The 22,719-nt window shown below is 41.0% G+C and overlaps 1 protein-coding gene across 1 annotated transcript; it reads left to right on the top strand.

Moving 5' to 3' along the window:
• Positions 1 to 148: 148 nt before the first annotated feature.
• T265_03719 (hypothetical protein) lies at positions 149 to 22,300 on the top strand (the record flags this gene model as incomplete). The annotated part of the gene is made up of 4 exons (XM_009168266.1): positions 149 to 218; positions 6,024 to 6,065; positions 7,300 to 7,719; positions 21,984 to 22,300. The coding sequence occupies 4 exons, from the start codon at positions 149 to 151 to the stop codon at positions 22,298 to 22,300; spliced, it is 849 nt and encodes a 282-aa protein (XP_009166530.1).
• Between the last annotated feature and the right edge of the window lie 419 nt (positions 22,301 to 22,719).

The raw sequence follows: 22,719 nt of genomic DNA, 5'->3' as shown, positions 1-22,719 counted from the left end.
ATTTCAGAATATACGCAGCCACCAGTCATTACGTGTTTGGTTACCCCCACCATGCCGCCTCTTAGCCTACGTACAGTGGACTGTCCAGTCTCAGGTAGAGTAGCTTTATTGGCAATCTTAGCTTGACTTTGATGACTACACTACCGAAATGACTTATAGTCGATCAAGTTTGCGGGTGGAACGGCATTTGTCACGTGATTTGTGTGCCTGTTTAGCAGGTAAGTCGTGGGATCTAGTGAACACTCATGTACTGGACAAATTAAGTGAAGTTCGTTGAGGGGACATGGAAATGTCCGCTACAAGCTTCATTATCCGTCGCCGTGAGTTACACTTGAATGTCTTTCCCTGTTCTGCGGCTAGTCCATTAAACATTTCATTCTGTCACGCAACTAACCACGGCGGCATACCGCGTAACTCTGGGCATGTCCGTGAGAGGCCAGCTTGATATATCCTCGGAAATTGTTAATGATATTAAGCTGTTCTGCCCTAATGAACAGCTGGTCGGCACAGCTAGTTGCGGCGGAATTGCTTGAAATTTTTTCTCAAAACATGTATATGAATTGCTGGCTGACAACAAATTTCGCAGATTTATGAATTTGTGAGTAGTTTCCATAAATGTCGCACAGCTAGTTGCGGCGGAATTGCTTGAATTTTTTTCTCAAAACATGTATATGAATTGCGGGCTGACAACGAATTTCGCAGACTTATGAATTTGTGAATAGTTTCGATAAATGTTTCAGGGTTCAACCAGACGAGCATTGATATGATACTGGTGCTTGTGTGCTCCATCGCTTCACAGGCCGCTTTTGGCGCACACGTTCAACATTCGACTGCACTTGAGTTGCTGACGAATAAATAGCAGAATACTTGCGGTGAAGCCCCAATGCGTTTATAACCCTAGGCACTTAGCTAATTCAGCAATGGCGAGGTTTTCATTAATGCCTTCAAAAACAACGTACCGAGAAGCCACTGAATCACGGCTGCGTAAAGACTTTTGTGCACCTTTGAAGACGCTTCTGAATTCGGACCCTGAGGATAATGTATCGTCCGCAGATGGCTCCCAAAGCGGAATCCGGTTTTAAGCTATTGCTAAACATAGTTGTGACTTCTTTAACAACGCAAGCATCATTGACATATCAGTTTAGACACAAAAAATCCCTTCTGAACAACAGGACAAACAGCAAATTTGGTATGTTGCTTACGGACACACGAGCTATTTCATCTTTTTACTTGTTATGTTCGAGACATTATCCCGTGGCTTCCCTGGTTTTGGGAATTAACAACCCAAGTGAACTCCCATTAAGTCTGTAGGATTCCGAATTACAAGTTCGCTCACGTCATTGCGACTTAAGTTATAATGTCAAACGACTCTCAGTGACCATTGTAGAAGCTACCACGCACAGTTGAGACCGAGCAATAAGAAATGTACACGAGTTCCAGCAGATGATGAATGATCGTTGCTGTGTATATTTCTGGGCAATTATATCGACTTTTCCGGCAAAATGCAGCGTAATATCAAGTTTTCTGTGCCTGATATTCACACCGCAGACTCATTGCAATTCGTATGCAAAATGTCGACCTCTTACCGATCTACCCGTTAGGTGCGCATAATTTGGATTAGGGATAATTAGCCGTGGAGGACGTTCACGAAATTATCCTCCAGTGGATATTTCCGTTTTCCGTTTGTATACTTGGCGCAGAGCTAGCATTTCCGAAGATTTGGCACGTAGAGCGGAAGCAGTCATTGCTCAGATGTCCCCCAAAGCGGAATCCGATTTTAAGCTATTGCTAAACATATTTGTGACTTCTGTAACAACACAAGCAATATACTATACAGCGCTTTTGCAGTTTGTCCTTAGGAAAATAAACACTCATCACTGTCCCCACTGCCATTCTATGTTTCAGTGGCATTTCGTGAAAAAACAGCTTTGCGCAGCAGAATTTTGAAAGCTAGTGCACTCAAAATCTCTGAGGTAACCATACAAACCTAATGAGCCTCGCGACTCTTGAGGCATGTAGTTTATTGTCCGCTCAAATACCTTTGTAAACAGGTGATTGATCACATACACAAGGCAGCCCCAGCGAAGTTAATGAGCACCGCACGCTTCTCTTTCACTAATTAGCTGCTGTCACCTGTCATCCACCTCCAGGCTTTCATTAAAGGCTGACCATCAACGACGACAAACTTCACGAATTATATTTTTTTTCTTTGTTTTCGATAACTGTAACCCGAAAAGTGGTCCCATCAAAGAATATTGAAGTAGTCCGTGGAAGTGTTTATTTAGGCTGAAACTTTTGTGGAATTGCCCCGTTTGGAATGCTCAATCGTAAAGTTTCTTGCGAAACATTTCGGCCATCATAACCTAGCTTTGCGATTGAAGGTATTCGGAACAAATGCACGATTAACAACTGTGCCCATCTTGTTTAGTACATTGCTGTTTACGGGCAGTTTTAAAGAATCGCACATTTTTCAGAATTTAACCGAACCACTTATCTCATCTCAGGCACCATTTTATTTGACCGGGTACATTCATACTTACAGAGTTTTAATTCTTTGGTGTTCCCGACATTTTTGAGAACTAAGCCCTGACTGTGGTACCAGAGCTGTTGTGGTGTAAATAAGGACTGTCCTTCAATAATTGGCGTCTATCCGTTATCAACCATTATACGTGACTAAAATTTTGTCCGGTTCCCGTAAAGGTTCTTTTGATGGGAAGAGTTGTTCGATAAAACAACAGGGCCAGTACACAGCTTGGCGAAATTGCCATTCAACCTGAATTATACCAGCAGATAAATCAGTGCCCCAATAGCGATTTCCAGATATTTGTAGGCGTTGACAATATGAAGCACATATGAATTACTCAAAATATCGTGAAAAAACTACTACATGCATTATATTGTATATTGTTGGGAAACTACAACCTGGATCGAGGTTTCCTAGATTAGGAAAAAAACAAATCTTTTGAGAGTACGATCCACATTCGTCAGGTACACCGTATGTACCACTACTTCAAACACCATTCTTCTTCTCTCAACTGCGTTAGCTGCCACTAACGCGGATTCGTTCCCTGTATGCAAAAGGCTGCTGGCAGAAAAGGCGCTAGCAGAAGTCCAGAATTAAGTGAAGTGCATTAGGTATAGTTCTGTGGTATTTCTTGGCATTTCGTCAAAGGTTTTACGTCTTTAACTTCGCTGAGTAACAACAGGTGTCATCTCCAACGTAGCTTTGTGTAAATTTGGCAGAAGTAATCAGGAAAAAAAAATCAGGATAAAAACCCATATCGGAATATTCACGAAATGGCAGAGAGGCTGATGGTATTTTAGACACATTAGACGAAATGATTCCCGTATTGCTAAGCCACAACCAGACTGTTTTTGTGGCTTGCGTTAGTCATGAATTCGTTCGGTAATCGAGGTGCGTAACACACCACTGAGGAAGCGGTAGGCCACAGGTCGCGAACGTGAGTGTCTCAGTTGCTGGATCTACAAAGCATACTATTCAAGCAAGCATATTTTTCAAGTTGTATGCGGCAATAAACGTATACTCACTTGGAACATATATTTGATTGTCTAATATATTAGGAATTCAGAAATTCAGGCAAGGTGGGAAAGTCAATTTAAAAATAAAGATCAATTATTCCCATAACACAGCCGTCAGCTTTACTCCACATCTGGTGCATGTCGAAAAAGTCATTGGGCGCTAGCCCTGTATCCTGGAGTCTCATTGCGTACTTATTATTCTTTTTTGTATGTATCTATCCTGGGGAGATTGTGTAGGTGTGCGTTTTGTTTGATTGCCGACGTGGGCCTTGGTGGAGTGCAATTATATTTATTAAGAAGAAAGCTACAGCTTTGCATGTTCATGGAAGCCGTGGGCCTAAAAGAGCCTTCCAATGCTATCTGAAGGTAGAAGATCCGTTTGTCTGCCATTTGTTGTTTGTGGCATTGCCAGATATGTGGTGCATCCGATAGCAGTCCATCCACAGCAGAAACATGCAGAAAACATTACCGTTTCCTGTGTCGTCTGCAAGTCAATAAGAGCTATCTATTGGAATGTGCCGGCTTTGAAATACACGAGAGTTTTTCCGATGGTGTACTATAAATGATTGTCTGAACGAGGTCCGGTTCTTTTTCACACCAAGCCTGCAGCAGTATAATGCGGGTTCGAAGCAGTCACATGAATTACACATATCTAAAAGAGCATGTAAGCTCGTCTTAGATGTATATACCAACATTTACCGTAGCTTCATAGCAAACACTTATAATCTTAGAAAGGTTGTGACTGATTGAGTTGTGCAAGAAAATTACTCAGCGGGATTTGTTCAACATATAAGTGTTTTCTTCGACGCAAAACAAAACTTCCGATTACATCCGCAGGTGCCATAAAATTTTACACCTGGCGTTCCCACATCCACACCACTTGGTGAACATTTAGCCGTGTGAAAGATATAAAGTAAACCTCCAAAATGCATTGCACCGGAGTAGATTTTGTGCAATTGCATCTCTCGATCTCTCTTACTGACCTAGAGGACCTGTTAATAACCGCATCCGCAAATACGCACCAGAAGTTGTCACTCTCATAAATGATGAACCTTGCACCTGCTAATCTGTGTAGCCGTTCATCCTTGGGAACAACGCCACAAAAACTGACTGGTAGGATCAAACACTCCATAGTGACTTCATAATTCTCCCCTCATCAATATCATTATATCGGTAGATCGGCAGAAGAACAAGTTCACAATCCGGGAGACACTCCCACCTGAGAGTACGCTGAATACTGAACTGAATTCGTTTGTGGAGTATTTATTGGGTGATGTGTGACAGTAAATTCTCATCACCCTGGCAGTCAGCTACTCATTGAGAACCACTTCAAGAAACGCTTTTTTATTTAAAAACTACCAGAATCCAGTTTGTTGTACACATTGGACCATATCCCAGGAAAGAAAGCGTCACAACCTAAGCATCGGCATTTCCTGAATATGCGGATTAAGTGACATGAACAATTACCGGGTTTTTCACAAACGTCACCAATAAAAACTGGTCCGAATTTCAATTGAGGTGAACAGGTTTTCAACGTCGGTGCTTCCAAGTCTCAGATACAACATTCCACTCAAATAACACGGAACAACATACGGGAGCCTTCAACTTCAGTTGAAATTTCCACGGAAAATTACAATTAAGGTGCACCCAAAAGGGCTTCCCCACGTTCGTAATTAAAGGTCACCTACATCAGATATAATATGTGAAATGGAACAGGTACCAAAGTGACTTTTGCGATTTCACTATGCGCGTTTTGCTCGAGAGTTACTATGATAGCTTGAAAGACGTCTACTGCAAAACCTCACCACGCTTTGGATGGAAAATTAATTTTCTACATGCTTCATCCAATTAAATGAAAAGCCTCTTTGAATCGCACTTACCCTCGCGTTCATTTTTAAAACGAGGACATGGAACGGGTTTGATACTATTTAAAGTCACTGGGTGTTACTCAGCTTTATTCTGCAACATTTGAATCCCAATGAACTCTGTTCAGTGCCTTCAATTCCGGTTTGATGTGATTGGACACGGACGGAGCTCAAACCGGTTGGATATCATTGCAGTAACGGCGTGTGTTATGGTATAAATCTTTCCACGCGATGGCGGCTGGTACGTCTGAGTATGGGGGGTATGCCGACAGTGACCTCTGTGTTCATAACATTGTTCGTTCTCAAGCTCTGCGTCGGAAAAACGGCGTGTGTTATGGTATAAATCTTTCCAGGCGATTGCAGCTGGTACGTCTGAATATGGGGGGTATGCCGGCAGCAACCTCTGTGTTCATAACATTCTTCATTCTCAAGCTCTGCGTCGGAAACGAGTGTGAGTTGATCTACTCGCATGGTCATCCAGAATATATTCCCTGGAGCATTTTGTATAAATGTTCATCAGGATGGAGTATAATTACATTTTGTTGCCAAATGGCTATTTATATCTATATTACCGAATGCTGTTCTAAAATTTTCCTACATTCAATTTTCCATCTTCAGTACGCGCGCTGGAAAGCCTCATGCATGTGTATGCACCTATCAGTAAGTCACCAGTCCTTTCCATCCTAACTGTAAGATTCGGTTTCACAAATGCTGGGACTATTATTATTATTATTTGTTCTACAAACATTCTTACATTACCATCTGATTGAGGTCTAGCGACCGGGTACATCTCCAGGTCTACTATCCTATCATTACTGATCAAAGATTTATCAGAGTTTAGGTTGTTAAAATACAAAAAGAATCGAAATTGAGAAGACAGTGGGTCAGCCCACGACCGCATGCAGGAACATCTCAGCCAATGAATCGTCACAAGTGTGTGCCCAAAGGATAAGTTATTCACGTGGTTGGCGGCCTACTGTGTGCTTCAGGCTATTGTATATGTGGCATCAAGTAAACTAATACCGAAATTCGAGGAACAATTTATCCCATGACTATACAACTCGGGTTTCCATCGCACGACATACAATATCAGCGTAATATCAGCGAGCGCTTGTGTTGTGGTACAGAAGACACAGTCATGAAATACATCAGTTACACTATCTAAGACGATATTTTATATATATGGGGGCCAAAACTAACGCCGTACAAAAGCCCCGTGGCTACCGTTTGATAGTAAATTGTTGAGGTCCGCACCGGATCTTCTTAAACCCCAATCTTGCACAAAACACAATTTCCCTTTTTAAAGTCCAGCGCACATCTGGGCGGACACGCTCTCATGTGCAGACTGGAGGGATTTCATGAAAAAATAGCTCTAACATGCCGAAATGCTGATTATTAAACGCTGACCTGAGCTCCTTCAAAATATAATTTGCATTTGAACATCAAGAGGCCGCGACGTTTATAACGGACTGGATCGAAACCTGAAAAAGGAATGCATCAAAAGAATGAGCTGGCCAAAGACTGTTTGTGGTAGATGTGTAGGAGATCCCAGTAAATTTTTACGGCAATCCCGTTCAGTTTCAACTCTTATCAATCGAGCTTTCACTTTTGTTGATGCGCGTAGTGAACACATTTTCCCGAGATCTGACAAGTGCCTGTTCTGCTTGGCATGAAAATGTAGATGATATAATAGTGTTTTCTGAGGTGGTGGTACATTTCAACCGTAAGTCGCAATAGAAAAGGCTTGCTACGTGTGCGTCTCCTTTACTGGCTTACCTGCTCATTAAACTCTGGACCTGATATCACCAAAAAAGCCTTGCGAAAGGACTTTGAAACTGTTGTTGCAATAGCAAATTTATTCAGCGTAAAGTTAACCATATTTGCCATTCTTCAGATGCCCACAGTGAAAGATCTTCGGAGAAAACGGGAGCACAATCCACATGTCTGTCATATGTCGAATGGCTTGCACGCCTGCGTCTCGAATGGTGCGTCGGCGATCCCGAGCCTTCTTATCAGTGTCCCAAATGTTTCAAAATTTTTCATTTGGCCAGATGGTTTGACCAACACATTGAAGAGCACTCGGAGCTGAGGCCATATAAATGTGATTTTTGTCCATCTTATTTCAAATCGGCCACTGGGCAGAAATGTCACATGATAGAGCAACACTGGAATAAGTTGTTGTCCAGTGAATGCCCCGGGGCATCTGTGTACACCTCACTTTTGATGCGAAAGCGTAATGTATGTCAACGTTGTGGAAGAGGTTTTCGTTCGGATGCAGCGTTAGAGAAACATGCTCGCATACACACAGATGTCAGTAAATATTCATGTGAAGTGTGTGGGTACAAATTTCTCAATCCCTCCAGTTTAACACTACACACAAAAAAATGTCGCCGAGCTGCCGTAAAAGATGCGCAATTGAAATGAGTCAAAGACCTCGAAGGAACTTTGTGTTCATGTAAACCGATGCCAGTCACCTGCAAAATATATCAAGCAAAGTAAACACACTGTTGTCAGTTTTCATTCGGAAGTTGGGACATGCCATATTCTTATGAGGGATGCTGTTGCTAAAGTGTCACTTGTCGAAAGATGAGCGTGTAAAGCGGTTCACTGTTTGTAAAAAATACTGAAAAATTCTCAGCTGTCGCTTAGTGAACTCCGATTATTTCACTCAGCACAATTAGGCGCGTGCAAGGGGCTAGGAAGTAGATAATTAGAAAACCACTTTCATCTCTTGGCATCAAAAAACTTCCAGTTGAAAGACCTACACAATCGAGTCGGTGTGGTGAAATATTCCGACATAAGTAACTGAAATGTCGTGAGGAAACGTGCCATGTAAATCACATATTTCCTGTTTTAAGCGCCTAAGAACTCGGGGCAAGAATTTTCCCGATACAAATTATCAGAAAGCTACTACACCGCATTTGTTGTTAATGTTCAACGTTCAGATATGACCAAATACAGATAAATACGTGTGGGCGCACATGAGCCTCCATTATGAGAGGAGCATCGCCTAGATGGAAGCTTCTACGAGTCACTACCAGCTGCTGGCTAACACATTCCTCCATATATCTTTCGGATACTATATCTGGCACCCTGGTGACGGCGATCCGCTGTGTGACTCTATGTGCAATTTATTGTCAACAACTCGCGCTTATATTATTCTCAATGGAAGAGGTCTACCACTGTTTAGAAGTAGATACCTGTTGACCATAACCCGAAAGAAGAAGGAACACTGGACTTCTTTTCCGTGGCTACACAAGTATAACAAAATCTCATCTTTTTCGACAGGACAGGTACTGAACAGGCGACCGGGTGCTTTGGTAATCAGTTAATTTGGTCGCCGCATGTTTCGCTCATGCAGTAAAAGTAACACTACCTGACAGATAAGGATGCAAAACTGAGGAGCCCGCAGAGGCCTAAAACATTTGATAAGCTTTTGAACGGCAAATTTAACTACAGAGAATGAAAACACTTAAAACCGACAACTACGCAAAAATATCAGATGTGGAAGGAAACACTTTGGTTGTTGGATTCAAATGTTCACATTCAGCCGGGCATCTATTAGATTTGCACTGCAAATTCCTAGGTGATTTTCCGGACCGCTTACCAAATGGACGTAGATCTACAAAGCTGGTTCGGTTACTCATTAACGAAGCGACTGGTGAACAGGAGAAATAGGGTTATTTCAAGCATACCGCAATCGCGGACGGTGAAATTCATACCGATTTTGCTGCTTGGGGTTGGACCAAAAACACCGAAGGTTGTTTTAATGCTATCGCTTCCGTCCTTTTGTTATCCAATATGCAGATAAAAATTCAGAAAGATTTGTACACAAAGTGTGTGCTTTCCGGGATGAAGAACACAACCAATTGCTTACAGTTTTGCTAGAGAAATTTAAAGAGATGTTTATTTTTCATTCAGTGAGCGGCAAAAATACTCTTTGAGTTTTCATCTTCCTTTACACTTTTTGAGCCAAACTGCATGTCTTCCTGGATATTTTTGAGGATAATTTATAATAGGGCCGTTGAACTTTGTAAACATAGGCTATCGCGTAGTCGACCCCGGCTTGACATTTTGTTAGGAAACCCTCGCCACCGACATGTTCGCATTTTTATCTAATTCAGAAGACAAGCTGATGGGAACACAAAGGGTCAAATAATGCCTACTGAAGCAGATTTCGAATGCACCTCAGCCAAACAACCAGTGCCCTTCGTGGGTTCAAATTACAAATGAACTTACTCAGACATTTAATAAGCGAATCTCTGTGAAATTCAATGCGACAACGCATTGCTGCTCGTCTCTAACCAATCGGTATATAGTCCCAATAATTGTTCAGTGCCCTTCGTGGGTTCAAATTACAAATTAACCTACTCAGCCATTTGTTAAGCTAGTCTGTGTGAAATTAAATGTGACAACGCATTGCTGCTCGTCCCTAACCAATCGGTGTATGGTCCCAAAAATTGTCCACTGCCAACGGGTTGAAAGCCACAATCACTCCGACGAAACCCGCGCTGTCGACAATTCTATCTACTGATGGAAACAGGTTACGTCACATGCTTGCCAGCGTTTGAGGATATATTGGGTTTACCTACAGGAAAATAAAGCTTGTTCAGAGCCGCACCTCGGGATGGATGACTCCCGGAAGGACGAATAGTAGTTACGTTTGCTTCAGGTACCGGTCGATGCTACTCATTGCACGTACGCCTGGAACCGATGAGGATTGCGCGGAGGGGGGGGGCGGTTGCCTTAAAGAATCCGTTTGCTGGGCTCGGCGGCGAATAACAAAGTACAACGAAGTTGCAATTAACAATCGATTTTTGGAGACCTTGAGGTGTGCGAGAATGGGATTCACTCAGAAATATGACCACATAACAAGTCTGTTCACAATAATTTGATACATCGGACTCAGCAGTAATCACAGAAATATGACCACATAACAAGTCTGTTCTCAATAATTTGATACATCGAGCTCAGCAGTATTCAAATTGCATTTGAATGTATTCTGAATGACACAAGAAACTTGCATTTGAATGTATTCTGAATGACAAAAGACTCCGCTGCACCGTCCGTGAACGTCTGTCAACGCAAATATCTCATGCGTGTGGTAACAGCTACATTGGTCTATGGAAATGAACGTCTGTCAACGCAAATATCTCATGCATGTGGTAACCGCTTCATTGTTCTATGGAAGCGATTCCAAGTGGATCAAGCTTTTCAAGGTATCTTGGCCCATCTTCAAAATAAAATCCGCACACGATTGACCCTTGCAATATTCCGTTAGGCGCCTGGTATCAGTTATTCAGTTCCCGGCTAATAAAGCATAAGTATCAATGACGCCCACAAGATCGACAAACATCTGGGTTTGGAAATGCATGCCGCTTGAGGGCACGTGTTATTTGTGCTGAAAGTCTAATTCACTGAAATTGTTAACCCTAGTTTTTATTGAGGTCAATTTGGTCGTTTCACTGTCTATTGTTGACCAGCTTACCTGCACTTGTTCTCTGGTGGGAAACTTTGCCGCATGCACGACTGAACTGCTGAGCCAAAAGTCACTAAACTAAATCTGAATAGGCATACTACTCGCATAGCCTTTGGTACTTTTGTACCGATTGGGCATTTACCAACTGGTTGCAACTTACCACACTGCGCCCCAATAAACGTGATCGTCCGACTAAAAAAGCTGTTGATAATTTTAGCGTACCACAATAGATGTTAGATTACATGCTTCGACAGATGACGACCTAGCCCAATTCCTGGAAAGAAATTGATCGCTTTGAGAATGTCTTGGATGTGATCAATCATCGGTAGCCTACAAACCTATATGATTTGCCAATAGCCCATTTGACTTGCAATATCGAAGGAATTCCCTCCGGCCAAGCGCCATTTCCAAGAAAGAATAAAAATTATTTTGCCTTGCAAGATACTTATTTATAAATGCTTAATAACACGAAAACTGTTCCATTACGACCCTACATAATATGTACTGAGTTCCGGAATATTTATTATTAATTAAATCCCGCGATCCTCACTCATTACATGTTGGATGGATGCACATCCACGCCTAGTTGATGTGTTTTGTATGTGACATTATTGGTCTCACCGAAAATTTGTATTCCGCACTAACTGAGGAAGTAGAATACACCTATCCGACGGTATAGATATCCGTAACATAAAAGCTATTGCACAGGACAAATGCCTTTGTGCACAACATTTTCCGCAATCGAAAAAGGAGTTCTATGTTGTACAGCGCTTTATCAATCAAAGTTGAAAAAATCAAGATAATTTTTAACGAAATAAAAAATTCTTATGCAACAATTATGGAACATGTTAATAGCTTTAGTGACCGTTGGTTCCAAAGCAAAATATAATTGTAGCAGCAACTGCCTATGATTTTCATCGTTAATTTACCGGAAATTGTTTCACCCATATGCATAAAAAATTACGGTATGAGCTACACTACTTCATGAGTTTGCTTTGTCATTTCTCGTTAGCGTCGCTGTGGGTTTAATTTTCATTTGAATGAAGGTTTCCTGGCGAAAACCAAACAATCGTACTGTTATTGCCGGTGCAAACAGGCCCACATTGAACGGAGTTTTTGCCCGAGGAATTTGATAACACAACTTCATGCGCCACAAAGTATATGATAAAGTATAGTTCTGCATTTCGAATACTCACATCAGAAGACGCAAGTTACAGATTACGAGCAGCGACAGCTGCTTTTTCCTTCAGCGTTAATTTTGGACCAGCACTCATACAAGATATTTGGTAATTTTCGGAGGAATGAAGATACGCGCGCGTTTGATGGATCAACTGACCGTCGGTTTACATGTAGAAGTACACGACTCGGGATTAGGTAAACAACGAAACCAATCTTGCTCAACTTCACCTGACTACTCTTCTCAAATGCGGTAGTACACATATGACAATTTTTTAGACTGCCAGTCTGGTGTCGTTTCTTGCAGAATTTTAATTTCACTGTGGTCTATTCAAAATGTAATTCATGCTCCTTTTCTGTCTGATGTTTCGTAGTTCGCAGGTTACGCTTAAATGTCACGAAACATATACGGTAAATTAATGCGTCAGCAAAAATTTTCATCCAGTAAACACTACTCCATCAATACACTTAATGATTGTTATGCAGCCTACCAAATTGTCAATGCTTCATTTTGTCCAAAAGAAGTCTTTTTTGAAAGCTGGAACAGTGGTTAGTTTCTAACAACGTGCAGATTCGAAGCATGCGTCTAACAGTTTTACCATAATACAAAGTATCATACACTCATTGGTGGCCTCGGTTTGAATTGGTTCTGTGTTTCCTAGGGGGCGTCGTATCCCCGGCAAAATGTAACCAGGTAAACCATCGCAGATAGATAAGTTTTCGATAAATTGAAGTGGAGAGTATACATGTCGGTAAATCATTTCACGATTTAACTCTCCTCTGCATTTTTTCCCACAAATGATCAACATGGCTTCTAACAAATTTGCGGGCTTTCGACCGGTTTGTAAGCTGCATCGTCGTTGGTTAATTTAGTCAAATGTGCTCAAAGTTGAAGATTATTCACTTTCAATGTGAAAATTTTGTTCCGCCGGACCGTTTGTCAGTTTACTCTGAGCTTTCCTGGACAACGAATTCTTGAATCCATGACATCCTGCATATTTTCCACTCCTACGATGGGAGCTTTCCTCAGATGTTGTAATGTACAGTTGTGCGCCCATAAATTAAGAATAGAATGCTTGATAACCTATATCACTATTACGCACCACTCTTGCCCTGCTGACTATAATAGGACTGTGAATAGATTCCACTCAACAACTAAGACATCCTTGCGATATCCGAGACGGGAATGATTATTCGAAATGGTCCTTCTGGATTTTTTCATTCAACGCAAAAAATTGGAATCTGGGCAACCTTGCCACAATTTTTTTCATTATGAGCGCATTCTTCGAAAAATCCGTGTAATATTTCTGCCATAATTATACACGAATGAAACAATCCGCACAGGACATCAAATATCCGCGAATAGTCACACCGAATGTTGAAGCGCAATCAGATTTTTCTGTAACCCATTTGTTACACTGCAATTAAAAACGCCTTCAGCTGCTGAACAGGGTCCAAATTGTACTTAGCTGTGTTCGCAGTGGTTGTGCATACAGAGAAAGCATTGGCAGTGCTTGCAAAAAAGTAAGCGAGTTTGCAAAAACCGCTTTGGACATCAGTTAGACTGTGAGTCTGTTGTTTCCACATTTAGTGTATTAACTTTTTCAATTTTCAGCACCTTGCATTCGTGACCACAGAAAATGTGTTCAGTTGCTTGCGGGCACACAGGCGAGCTATCGTTACCACTCGGCTACCAGCAATAAATTAATCACATATACGAATTACTATACGGTTGCTGTGACAAGATTTTAAGATATATTTTATGGATTCCTCAGAGATTTTGATGACAACGGCCATTTGAACGTAATCACAAGTAGTGCTTTTTGTATTTTGCTACCCTAGGGTTACCAATTTACAGGAAGCTAACCCGTTCATTAGTAAATTTTCCATCCTGGATAATTCGAAAAAAACACCAGGCAAATAAGGACACTTATTGAAAGTTTATTTCACTGCCGTCATCCATCACTCCCGGGTTCTGATTGGTTTAAAAGATCATCGATCAATGAACAGCTTAAGATATTCGGGATTCTATGGAATAGAATCCACAATGTTGATGCTTGCAACGATAACACGATATTTGCATGAAATAATCAATAATTGCATGTACTCAACGTAAGCCGACTGTTATCCAATCAACGGGACAATTCCCTTTGCACACCAATTTATGAATTTACCATAAGTTTGTAACGATCATTACTGTGCACTGAAGATGTGATATCGAATACTCACCTAGACGTTTATAATTGATTTGGCAAGTCACTGACGTGACAAATAACGGAAAGATAAACATGAGCTTTATTCTCAAAAGGTTAGATCTACTGGAATTGGAAGATGTCATATGCCCGACGTCTATCTACTACATCATCAGGCATATCGTAAATGCAATCTAAATCTGGACCGTGTAGTGTGGGGGAAGCTAATTTCAAGAAAAATATTTCCAGACGTAACCATGGATTAATCCATATAACCCCTTTTCACCTAACCAGGACTAGTGCCACCATAACGGTGTGCAGCACTAGGAAAATGGGTTGATAAAAAACTATCCAGTGGGGTTCTATTGCCCCTTCATCATCACACACTCACAGGGTATCTACAAGTTCGAATAAAACCGTGTCGGTTTCCTGTGGTACTCTGCTGTATTATGTGACTTCGGCAAAAAAACAAACGTTGTGGCATTCCTTTGTGAATGCGCTTTGCTGAGTAGTATGTTTATCCAGATACTAAGAACTTCTGGGTGTTATCGGATCCGCACAATCCATAATGGGGTTTCACTATCGAGGACAAAACACCGTCAACAGGCACGCAGAAAAATATTTCCTTGGACAAATACCACCAGTTAAATCAATAATACCATTTGATTTTACATACGATAAGCTTGATGCATGCTAATATTTGGTTCGTTAAAGTGGTTTAAATAAAATTTTGATATTGTAGGTTTGGTAAAACTTGTTGAATAATGGGTAATTATCCGTTAGATACAGAACATTTTCCCATAAGTCATTTGATATGATATTCCTGTTTGTAAGTCACTGTTTGATTCTGACGTTATTCAAGAAACCACGCGACTAAGACGCAAAGACTTAGAACATTGTCTTCAGCTTTATAGAATACAGGCTTGCTTAAAACCTCAACAATTATTCTCGAAAAGCCGGTTCAGATAGAATTTTGATATTTTTGGTTTGGAAAATTTTGCAAATAATGGTTAATTATCAGTTCAATAAAAGCATGTTCTTACGCATAAGACGGTTGATTTGATATTGTTGTTTGAAAAGAACACTGAGGTCGCTGTTGGACCCTGACGTTATTAAAACAACGACATGCCAAAAAATGCGCTTACGACGCGAAGACGTAGGACAGTCTCCCCGCCTTAATAGAATTTGAGCTCTACTAAAACCTCATCAAATATTCTCCAGGCTGACTGATGAACTGGAACTACGTCAGAAGTACGTGCTGTTCACTTTTAACCTGTTTGCTGAATTCACCGACAATTTTCTGTGGCAGAACAACGCGTAAAGCCGCAATTCTTAGTGAACCAATACGAGTGATAACAATCGCGAAAAACGATTGGAAATTATTTCAGGAATTTCCTTACATATGCATCCCGGATCTTCATTACAACGGTCTGAAATTAAAAACAAACTGGTGTTACTGCAATTCTGACATTTAGTAAGTCCCATGTGAAGCTCACCCTGATGTTATCAATGGCTCATGTCAATATAGGTAAATTTCGTCAAGAGTCCTTTTAGGTATTATACATAAATGAATATTTACGCCCCTTTTCGGCATTATGTCTGCGCAGGCTACAGACATAGTTATAAAGGCGCTGATTTGACTCACCAATGCAGCGTTTGCGAGCGGCCGTCACACAATTTTCTGCAATTCAACATTGCAAGCTGAGAGGTAAAACGGTGAGGTATACAGTTCGTCAAGTCATCTACAATACGTAGCGCATTGGATTTTGTTGTGCCATAATTGTGTGTTAATTTTTGACTTCCACATCGAATTTATGTTATTTTTGGAACGTAATTTTGATATGTGCAGCCACATGAAAATCTTTTGATTCGGAAATGCTGCATAGTCGCCGAAAAACTTACGTCGGCCTACAAAATTGTTCGAATGTTCAGCTACAGGAGAAAACCGCAAGTTTGTGGTGATCTGCACTTCCTAGATTACGCCCAGGAAAATGAAAAAACGGAGATTTATTGAACTCTTAACATACCCCGGTACGTTTTGAATCTCAGCTTTTGTGACCACTTTAGTTTACTATGCGTTAACGTACTGCTTCATATCAGTTTCAGTTACCACGTAGCCCTTGAACAATATGAACCAAAAGGTCATTCCCGCATCAATCTGCAACGCGGACATGAAACTGGCAGTTAAGTAAATTTTGAATTTCTCTTCGCAAATCTGCATTAAAATAATGTGGCGCATATGTTAGAAGCCCTCTTTTTACATAGGCTTTCAAACAGCCAAAATATCCTAATCGGACCATACCACTCGCAAAACCATATTTGTGTGCAAGATTTTGTTTTCAGTTGAGTGTCATTGATCCTGATATATTTGCGTGGCCAATCAGATCCATAGCTCAACACCAAGTTACAGTTAATTGTCTGCCTTCATGGGTGATTTTGAGATTTTCACATAACGCACAGGGTAGTCCACGACATCACCGCACAAATTAAACTCTATCAACATTGAACAGTGTTTCCAACCGACCTCAGAATATGACATTAGAATATGTAACTTACAGAAGCAACGATTTTTTTCATCCTCGTTACATTGTTCTAAAAAAGCAAATACAATGGAACGCATTCGCTGTTACCTCACTGCAGAGAATTCTGGAGGGACGTTTGATACAATTGCAGAAAACCTGTTAGTTATTCAACTGGTTATATCATGGTTAAACCTTTACCGCGGTTACCGAAATCTCACCACAGCAGGCGTCCATTTTCTCAATCTTTTCTGCTAAAATATGGTATTTGAGATAGAACGTCAGCAAATATACTCGCACAATCTTGAACACCTTCACCGATGCCAAATGGTAAAACTGTATAGCCCAAACAGTCTATTTGAATGCCATTCGCTCCCAAATTTTACTAGCCCACTGGTGCTGCACACGGTCGTGGATGGATTTCCCCATGAAACTATGTCAAACAAAACGGATAAAAAATCAGTTTTTACCTATATCCAAAAACTTACAGTCATCCTCGGACGGATCGTCTTCACAGAGCTCTTGTCACGTAAAATGCGACGAATAACAGAGTGTATATGAACAATAATATTTGTTCTACAACAACGCGATAGAGACTGATCTTTCGGTTATAGCATCTTTGTGTTACAAGCGAAAAGCTTCATTAAAAATTTATGCAAGTGCTTATGTGGACTTCACAAGACAAAGCAAAACGCAAGGTCGCACCGTTACGGGGTAACGCCTATAACCAATAAAGCGTTAAAACTAGACCAAACGGACATCAGTTAGTATTACCGACAAATTTACGCATACTAATAACCATTCATAGCAAACCGAAGAATGGGAACTTTTGTGATCGATACATTTTCAAATACTGGGCTGTATAACCTGACGTTAAATGAGAAAAAAACACTGGAAATGTACATGGTCCAATAAAAAAATGGTGAAACATCCAAACATTAACAAAATATTCCTCACCTATGCATTGGTCGTACTCGGGGATTCTGTGTGCCATGACACGAGCAACTGAAACAACATTGAATAACGTGGGTACAATACCAATAACATCCTGGAAGTATCAATAAAATAACGCAAAATGTTTGACGAAGGTCATTTTAGTGCTTACGGAGACTAAACGCAATTAGCAAGATATATTTTGGCATCAATCTCCGTGTGTGAAAATTATGATGTTTTGTGTTCGCTTCGCTTAGCTTCTCGTGCTATTTATTGAATTGGGTAACCTTGACTAACTATACCGTTATGTGGTTCGTCTAGATTTGACGGTTGATTTGAACCTTCCATCGGTACGTAAAGAAACACCAACAGTTAGCCAAGGAGCCAGCGCCCGATCCCTTTCATTTCACGTGCCGTGAAATACATTTGACCAAACATTTTGTCTCATTGATGTGCCATGCTACGGGGAAAATGAAACTGTTTCATGTAAACTGTAGCGAGTGATATTTGAATACACCGAAACCCGAACATGTGTCTTAATAGTGGTGAACACGAAATTACAACAATTCTTCTGCCAAAATATTCCAGATTGCTTTCGCGAAGCCAACAGAGATGTGCGTTTAGGACGATCCTTGCTAATGAACGTTTTAGTGGTTGCTTGTCCTCAGAAAATTTTAAATGAATAACATTCTGATCAAGGAGAGTTGACGTAGGGCTAGTAAGGATACAAATGTCTTGTAGTCTGTTTTTTGCACTAAAACAGCCCTTGTTATCAAGCATTTGGCATGGATGATTAAACTATTTGTTCATTTTTGTATCGCTGAAGCCCGATGTGTCATTCGGACAAAATTCGTAATAACACTTATAGGGATTGAAGGTCTGCAAGTGACAGGGATTTTTCACCGCTCTGCAATTTACGTTTATGTATTTCTGGTAAGCGCCGGATATGTTTTGAGTCTACAGAACGCTCGAAAGTATAGAACTAGAAAATCATGCTCCCGGATGTTCAATTTCAATTGATTGAACATCCGTAATTTTGTATAAGAATAGGTATTTATTGACAAATAGTTATTCGAATAGTAAAGCTTTCTCAGCATCCATTCGGGCGCTGCATGTTCTTTTGTTTATGTGTGTATTTTTGTTGTCTTATTAGGAGTGCTTATTCGGAGGGGTGTAATCAGTATTGCGGAGTTAAAATTTATCTGAAGGGAACGTTTTTATTGATGTTTTCATTTAACCTCACTCTGTACCAGAAAAACTTTCGAAAACAGCTAAGCTGCACCTAGCAGCTGTATATCAATCTTAAGATTTATTTGCTCGTTGTAAAGGATCTTCATGCGACAGCTCGCATGAAGATAAAGCCGGTCAAATATCAGTCAATGGAACGCACTGATTTAAATCTCATGCGACGGCTTGGATGCCTCATACGCAGTTGTCCTTTCGGATATCTTGTTTCTAACTGGCCCAACGGCAAGTTCGAAACTGAGATGTTGCATCTCGCGTCATCAGCCAAGACTTGCAAGTAATCTCAGTTACTGCAGACTTGCACCACATCAGCTTCAGAGAAGAGTTTGTTGCAAACAATTTTTTACCCATCAGCATATAACCAATTTCTACTGATATCATCCTTGTCTAGCCCTTTATATTTCATCGCTGCTGTGTGCCAACGTCTGTGTTTCATTGTTTCGTTCATTGTTTTCAACACCATCCCAACACTTGCCTCATAATTCCTAGCCGATTGCACTGAACAAATTTCTCATTCTCAGCCGATAGCTTAGACGCGTAATAATATGTCCCATTGCGTCACTAGAGTTCCTCCTACTGGTCCAAACTTATCACGAATGACTTTCTGCTCTGGGCTGAATGTGTCCCAATGACTACTGTGATGGAAGTTGGGAAAATAATCTCGACAAAACAAATGTCAAACATCTACCGACATGTGCTGCTTGTCGTCAATGGGCGTCCTGGCAATTTGGTTCACTCGATCAAAATATTTGGGAAAATGTGCTCGAGAAAAAACTGATGATACTTTGTCTTTTATTTCAAACTCCATCCTGTTAGCAAGCACAAATTCAAATTGAATTTTTTTGCACTTAAAAACCATTAGTAAAACCGCCCGATGCATTTCCATAGGGCGAAACCCATTACCGCTATTTTCAACTAAATTATTTTCCAGGGATATGGATAGTGATATGGATAGACTGAAGATCATAATTTAACATTCTCGTGGATTTTGCTCGTGGATTCAATGTTTATTCTGAAAAGCACAGTAAAATATTCCGTCGAATAATTTTCTACTTCACGGTTTGAAAATATTTCTTATTCGTAGAATAAACCTTCTTACGCCAAAACCATCGCGACAGCATGGAACTGCGCTCATGTACCACAAAGACACAATCGTACAACGTTTCATCAAATTCTCATGAAGCACATAGTAAACCTGCTTTAACAAGGCGTCTCGTACTTCCATTACAAGATAACGGACAATTTTATTCTAGTACAAGACGGGAAAATCCTCTCGAGATTATTTACACGCTATATATATACCGTTTTACCGGGCACTGAAATCGCAAGCACCATAACTGATGAAGCCCTTTACTACAAATTTATGAAAGGGTTTTGGCCCCTTGGAACCAGCACAGCGGGTTAGGTATCAGAAAAGTGAGCCCCATTATGAACGTGTCATATGACACGTTATGAAAAACAATAAAAAAGCTTCCACTCAATCAGCAAGAAATCCACTCCCTTGTTACCAAAACATCCCAGAATGCGGAAAAATTGGGAAATTGGCCTCTCGTAGAATATGTTCTTTTGTCAGTGCTGCAAGACGGGGCTCCTAATTTCGAATACACTTTGAGCTAAACTTTTTAGTTGTAACTTGGTCGCTTGTTAGGTTGCATGTGGCAAACACCCCTCAATGTTCAACAACTTGCGTGTAGTGAAAAATCGCACTTCAGTCAGGAATACTGGTGAAGAATTACTGTGTTTCATTAGCGGGAATGGGATTTGCGTTTAATTGGGGATAAAGCAAGTCCTTATCTTGCTTCGTTCAAGCAAATGCCTTCAAGGTTTTATATGTCTTACCACATAAACAGAAGAATGTGTATTTGCCCAGACACAATGACAAATTTGCCACGGGTAGAAAGGTTCACTTTGCCACGTGGAACTGCTGACTTGTACACGCATACAAGTATTTGGTGGACAACTTGGAATTGCTAAAACTGTGGCTAATTATTCCACTCAACTGGGATTGAAGATCTAATCGCTCGCTTTTGCACGTGAGCAAGAAACAAAGCGCCTATGCCATGAATAATTATTCAGAATTAAGAAAAAACGGTGTTCAAAAAGGCATTGAATCAAAGATAAATGGGTTTAGTTGTAAGACACGACGGCGTTTGAGAGCGTTTGAAATAATGCACGTCACATGCTCTTGAATGTCACGAAGGGTCAATATTATTGCTTGGGGATGTTTTAGCTTACAGTAGCTGATTAACTTGTAATATTTAACTGTCAATTCTTCTGCCAGGTAGAGATAAATTGGAATAATGTTTATTATGTGCTTTTCTTTGCGAAGAAGGATTGAAGGTAAACAATTGGTCGGTCCTTTACGGGTAATTACGGATAACTTGAAAATGCATTTGATTCTCATGCATGCAATAGAGAATTCAAGGAATGCACAGATTATTCGATTAGGTTAGCAGTTGGACTACACTATCCAGGGCTTCATGAACGTTTCAATACGCAAGCTGACAAGATACGTAAACACGGTCAGCGTGCCGCCTCACAAGACACATTTGGGTTCTCTAATCTGTGCGCTGTGTAAAACAATTGAACAACCATAAGTGCTTTAGGGATCCACATAACCCATTATAGCGAACCCTAAATTTAACAAAATCGATGAAGGATTTCTACACGGATTACTGAAAAATAACCAGTAACCAAAGCTCGTGAACTATTCACCAGGTGTTCCATGCAAGAACTTCAATAGGGAGATAATTCCGCTTCAATGACCCGAGGATGTACAAGACGATCCAATCGCGGGAATAAACCCTGACAAACTTTATTCCGACTGACTGGAACAAACTACGAAACAGATAAAAGATCATCATCGCAAACCAAATGTGAGTACGGACTATAGAAAATAATACGGTCTCACACGTCCCGCTGCTCCACAAACTCGAGTCTTACGGAATTCAAGGGAAAATCCCTCGCTGGATCGAGGCGCTCCTATCAGACAGATCATTCCAAGTGAGAATAGGGTCCACCTGTCCCTCTCCAGCGCCGGTCTACATTGGAGTTCCTCAATGCTCCGTCTTGGGACCACTCCTGTTTCTGATCTACGTCGACGACCTCCCAGGCATTCTTGCGTGTACATGTTTACCTTTTGAGGACGGCTTGAAATCCTGGAGTTCTAATGCCAGTGCCCTCCAAATGGGAGCAGACGCTGCCAAGCAGTGGTCGTTGGATTGGTACCTTCCTCTAAATGATAAAAAGTGCATCCATGTGTCGTTTGGAGGGGATTTAGCGAATGCCTTTGTTATGCATGGTGAAAAGGGACCAGAAAACATCATCAGGGTAGATGCCAAAAAAAATTAGGCATCTGAGTCTCCTCAAACTTTTCCTTATCACTACACCATGAGAAATCGGCCCAAAAGGCATTCGCCATTTTACGGATGATCCGACGCACCTTCTCCCGTATTACTCGCATGGCCTTCCAAATACTCCATGGTGCCTACGTCACACCGATCCTGGAGTACGCTAACCAAGTTGTCTACTCAGGACGTACGAAAGACGTCACCCTCATTGAGCGTGTCCAGCTGGCCGACACGATAATGGTTGCCGGCCTCAAATCCGTCCACTACGAAACGCGTCTCGCGATGCTTGGTCTCTTTCCCCTGGAGTACCGTCGCCTCCAAGGGGACCTAATTCTTAGTTGCGCCTTGTGTGAACAAAGGTTGACGAGCAGGTTTTTTCACCGTAGACCTAGCAAACACCCGGCGGGGACATAGGAAGAA

This window comes from Opisthorchis viverrini, assembly GCF_000715545.1.
Source record: "Opisthorchis viverrini unplaced genomic scaffold opera_v5_54, whole genome shotgun sequence".
Taxonomy (NCBI): Eukaryota; Metazoa; Platyhelminthes; class Trematoda; order Opisthorchiida; family Opisthorchiidae; genus Opisthorchis; species Opisthorchis viverrini.
Note: the sequence above shows the minus strand (reverse complement) of the source record. Positions and strands in the feature narration are given on the sequence as shown.